Genomic DNA, 5001 nt, shown 5'->3' with positions numbered 1-5001 from the left:
TTTATAAAAAGCGTTTTTGAAAGTTTATTCGTCATAATAATAATAATATAAATAATATAATAATAATATAAATAATATAATAATAATAATAATGTTATAAAGTTGTATAATGAGTGAGAGATCTAATAAAAATTAGAACAGAAAAAATGAATGAGAAATTAGATGAACTGAAAAAAGACATAAAGATAGATTGAATGAATAAAAACATACCTTCGAATGAACAAGAGAATGAATGAATGGATTGACGAATGAATGAATGAATGAATGGATTGACGAATGAATGAATGAATGATTGACGGAAGAATGAATGGTTGATTGATTAAATTATTTAATCAATCAATTAATGAACGAACGGATAAATTAAACAATAATGACTTAAAAGAATGGCGATGTATACTGACTATGACTACTGATAGAGAAAACAAATTAATAAATTAGTTCTAGAGTCAATCAATCAAACAATCAATTAATCGTCTATTCAATCAATCAATCAATCAATCAGCCATCCAATCAATCAATCAATCGTCTATTCATACATTTATTCAACCAATCAGTCATCTAATCAATCAATCAGTCAATCAACCAACCAATCAATCAATCAACCAACAAACCATCCAACAACAATAAATGAATGAATATCTAAATGAAACAAATCAACGGAAAAAATCACCTAATAATATATAATTCCATAAACAACAATCTGGTTAGAAATAAAAGTAAAACATTATTATTATTATTATTATATTATTATTATCATTATTGTTGTTATTCTTACAATTGTCACTCACACTTTCAACATTGTTACTTACAACATCATCGTCGTCGTCCTCATCATCATTGTCGTCGTCGTCAACAAATGCAACCAATCAAAAAATCCGACCTAAAAACAAATAAAATGGAATCGACCAATTGGAGGATGTCAACGAAGTGTGATCAGCCATTCAAATACACTGACTTAAAAATAAATCTCATCAGTAGCCAATAAGAAACTGACAGATTCAAAGTAAAAACGTCCAATCAACTAAAGAAAAGCATCCATTTGAAGTATGTCAGCCAATCACATTTCAACTTGTAAAACATCAACGAACCCAGCGAGCCAATCAGAAGCCGAGATTTTAATCAACTACCAATCAGAATTCAACAAATTATCTAATTCAGCCAATAAGAGAAACTGGTCTGAATCTCTTCCGCATAGGCAGCCAGACATCATAAAAGAAGTAAACAAACACGATAGTCGTCAACAAGATGAAAGACAATGACGTCACAAAGGTCAAGGTGACCCAGATTTTGGGGTAATACTCGCACGTGATTGGACAGGGAAGGGAGGGCAATGTCATTGGTTCTCTGCCCGTTTCATCCTCTTCGTAATGATGTTTTCGTTGGTTGTACTGTAAAATGGTAAAATTTGTATCATTACATTTAACGTATAATTATTATTAGTTATGATTTTATTATATTACTAATTATTAATTATAATAATTATAAAATAGAACAAATAAAATTAATTGACCTCATCTAGAATAATATTGAATATGTGTTTCGTCGTCGTCTCATTAACTATCACTTCCTCGTCGTCGTGAATGAGTTGGTCAACGTCCGGGTTGTTAGGAATGTAGTGATATGCGTTTAATATTTCCTCCACTATTGCTCTTTCAAAGCCTATAATTTCTTTGTTGTTGCTGTCTTTGCTGTCATCTTCGTTTGCAACTTTCCATCTGTTGACGTGTAGTAAAGCGCTATAAAAATTAGCGATTGAGATTTTTAACTGATTGGTGTGATATTTTAATGACTGGTTCCAACACTCATCAAGGCTGACATCAGAAAATCTGCACCAATTTCTGGTTGGGGATTGTTAGGAAGAGAGAAGAAATATTGTGTGGGTGGGTGTGTAAGCTTTAAGCTAAATAAAATTATAATGCTAACAAAAAAAATAAGATTGTAATAACAAATAATCCTAGCAAAATTATATGATGGACAAACTAATAATCCACTCACAAACAAGGTAGAGATATATTTTGTCTTGATTTTTTCACATCTCTGTTTTCATCGGCCCCACGCGAGTTATTACTAAATTTGGCCGATGAACTTGACGTTGAAGCTGCATAACTGGTGAAGGCCAGTTTAAAACCGGAAGTCGTCTGCTGGGTTGTGTGGGATGGCGTCGTTACCCCCAGATTGGGACTGGGCATAATTTTCGTGTCATTTTCGGCTGAGGTTACAAACGACGATAAAAGACATACAGCACAAAAACACAGCATTAATTTAATCATTAAATTTTAGGTAATTATTGTGTAAAGGTAAGTAAAGTAAAGTAAAAAATGATGAGGAGGAAGAACAGCAATTTAAAAATCCATCCAATCTCAGTGAAATGGGGAAAAACCACAATAGAATTTACGAAAAACTAAATTAAATATTCTCAATTAATGACAAATAGCCCTAAAAAACTGACAAACGTTTGGAAAAAAGACAATTAGGAACTTCAAAACTACGAAATAAGAATTAAAATGACGGTATGTTTGTTTACACGGCGATAAAACAATGTCCAAAGAAAAAGTAATTTAACAAAAAAAAAAAATCTAAAAACACCAAAGAACATCAAATTCGAAAATTTCACTCACCACCACAATCCGAGTCATTGCGGAGAAATAATAAAGAAGACAACGACGATGAAGACGATGATGATGATACGGTGATGGTGATGATAAGAATAATGATGATGATGTTATTGGTGACGATGGTGAAGACGATTATGATGATGATGATGATGACGATAACGATGATGATGATAAAAATGATGATGGTGATGGAGATGATGATGACGATGAGAATGGCGGTTAAGGAACTGAGTAATTATTGACTACAATTAAGTGCTCTTCGATTGACACAAACAATTCTTAATTACGTTACAATCATTACCGTCACTGCCACCATCATTATCACAACCTACATCGTCATCATCGCCATCATCATCATCATAGTCGTCGTCATCATCATCATCATCGTCATCCTCATCGTCATCATCATCTCCATCATCATCGTCATCATCATCTCCATCATCATCTCCATCATCATCTCCATCATCGTCGTCATCATCGTCGTCATCATCGTCACCATCAATAATGGCATTACTTTCATTACCATCATCATTATTAGTCAGAATCAAAATTAACCATTTTCAAACACACACACACACACACACACACACACACACACACACACACACACACACACAACATGCACACACACACACACACACACACACAAACACATAATTACAAATATTATTTTTAATAATCGTGATTTATAGTTTTTTGACTAATTCTCCATTACCTTCCATTCAACACAACAATACAATACAACTGAAACACATCTATCCATTCATCTATTTTCATACTACTACTACTGCTACCACTACAACAACTATTACCACTACTTTTGCTACTACCACTACTACTACCACTACTACTACTGCTACTACTACTACAACTACTACTACTACTACTACTTATCGTCATCGTCATCATCAACAACAAATTCATCACGTGACACTGTCATCGATAAATTCAGTAACATTTGTAATAAATGAATGTCGTCTCATATCACGTATGTATGTATGTATGTATGTATGTATGTGTGTGTGTGTGTGTGTGTGTGTGTGTGCGTGTGTGTGTGAGTGTGTGTGTGAGTGTGTGTGTGTGTGTGTACGTAGGTATGTATTTATGTTCAGGAGGTCAATTTTCATTTGAGCCGGCCAACGCATTGATACATACATCATTTGTAATACAAAGCACGCATTTACGGTGTATTTCGCAAGCTAATATCTCTGTCTTTTATTTGTTCGTTCTTTCATTCATCTGCTCCTCAGTTTCTTTTCTTCATTAATTAATTCATTTATTTTTGTTCATTGCTTCGATTGTTCGTTCTTCATATATTTATCTATTCGAAGTAATCAATCATTCGTTCATTCGTCCGTTCGTTCGTTCAATCGTTTGTTCATTCGTTTGTTCATTCATTTTTTCATTCATTTGTTCATTCATTTGTTCATTCATTTGTTCATTCATTTGTTCATTCGTTCGTTCGTTCATCTTTTCATTCATTCATCAAAAATCTTCCATTGGTTTACTTTACAAACTGGTTAAATAAAAACACAAGACGATAAAGAATAATACTTAATAATAATAAAAACAATAACAACAGTAATGATAATACTAGTAATACTAATAATAACAATTATTATAATTGTAGCAATAAATAACAAACAATGCAAATTGGAACAAATATTAATTGCAGAATCAGCGAGAGATGAATTATTTGTAATAAATCATTGAGAGGTGAGTGGCGTTCAAAATTGTAAACTTCATCTGCTGACTGATTGCCAGAAAATAACGCTAGACAACAAATTTTAACTTTGTGTCTGCTACTTGAGCAAAATTATATTATCCATATAGAGTTTTTGATGCTGATTTCAAATATGTAATCAGAATTTTTGTAGCACATACAGTTTTTTAGTTATTTGTTTTTTTTATTTTTTTTAAATTTTGCTGTATTTAATGTTCAATTTCAAGTTTTTCATACCAAATTTAAATATCTAAATGTTTTTCTTTGTTCTATTTTATTATCTTTGTCTTTTATTCTTTGAATCTATTTTGTTTCCCTTAAATTTTATTAGTCATCTCTTCTTTTTATTCTTTTTTTGTTCAATTTTGTTATATAAATACACTATTCCAGAACTATATTATAAATATACAATTCTAAATTAATTTTAAATTTATCCAGTGATAAAAATGAAGAAATCTAACCGTAGTTGTTTGAATGAACCAGACAATTTTTGTTATATTTGTGGGCAATTTACACCTCGTGATCAGCGAAAAAATTTGTCAAACAGAATAAAGATTGCCTACTACCATTACTTTGGAGTAAAGGTGGCGGATCAAGAAAGAACCTGGGCTCCACATCTTTGCTGCAGTGTTTGCTACGTAGGTCTCACTCAATGGTTAAATG

The 5001-nt window shown here is 32.0% G+C and overlaps 2 protein-coding genes across 2 annotated transcripts in view; one reads left to right on the top strand and one right to left on the bottom strand.

The window, feature by feature from the left end:
* Nucleotides 1-1058: 1058 nt before the first annotated feature.
* HELRODRAFT_194692 (hypothetical protein) lies at nucleotides 1059-2280 on the bottom strand. The gene is made up of 3 exons (XM_009033591.1): nucleotides 1996-2280; nucleotides 1511-1838; nucleotides 1059-1388 (listed from the first exon to the last, which is right to left on the bottom strand). The coding sequence occupies exons 1-3, from the start codon at nucleotides 2268-2270 to the stop codon at nucleotides 1155-1157; spliced, it is 837 nt and encodes a 278-aa protein (XP_009031839.1). The 5' UTR covers nucleotides 2271-2280; the 3' UTR covers nucleotides 1059-1154.
* A 2504-nt stretch (nucleotides 2281-4784) lies between these two features.
* Nucleotides 4785-5001, top strand: part of HELRODRAFT_182865 (hypothetical protein) — a gene marked incomplete at both ends in the record, with an annotated part of 5614 nt that continues 5397 nt past the window's right edge. Inside the window, one exon of the mRNA XM_009033590.1 lies at nucleotides 4785-4980. Coding sequence (XP_009031838.1) covers nucleotides 4785-4980 — 196 coding nt within the window. The remainder of the gene's footprint in view (nucleotides 4981-5001) is intronic.

The sequence above is a fragment of the Helobdella robusta genome (assembly GCF_000326865.2).
Source record: "Helobdella robusta unplaced genomic scaffold HELROscaffold_94, whole genome shotgun sequence".
Taxonomy (NCBI): Eukaryota; Metazoa; Annelida; class Clitellata; order Rhynchobdellida; family Glossiphoniidae; genus Helobdella; species Helobdella robusta.
This window is presented reverse-complemented; position numbering and strand designations above follow the sequence as displayed.

What these genes read in the sequence shown, in the direction of transcription:
- HELRODRAFT_194692 (XM_009033591.1), bottom strand. Translation starts at nt 2,270, where the DNA reads ATGATTAAATTAATGCTGTGTTTTTGTGCTGTATGTCTTTTATCGTCG. An exon ending in AATATATCTCTACCTTGTTT is followed by an intron (nt 1,839 to 1,995) that starts GTGAGTGGATTA and finishes ATCCCCAACCAG; the next exon opens with AAATTGGTGCAGATTTTCTG. An exon ending in TCAATATTATTCTAGATGAG is followed by an intron (nt 1,389 to 1,510) that starts GTCAATTAATTT and finishes ACCATTTTACAG; the next exon opens with TACAACCAACGAAAACATCA.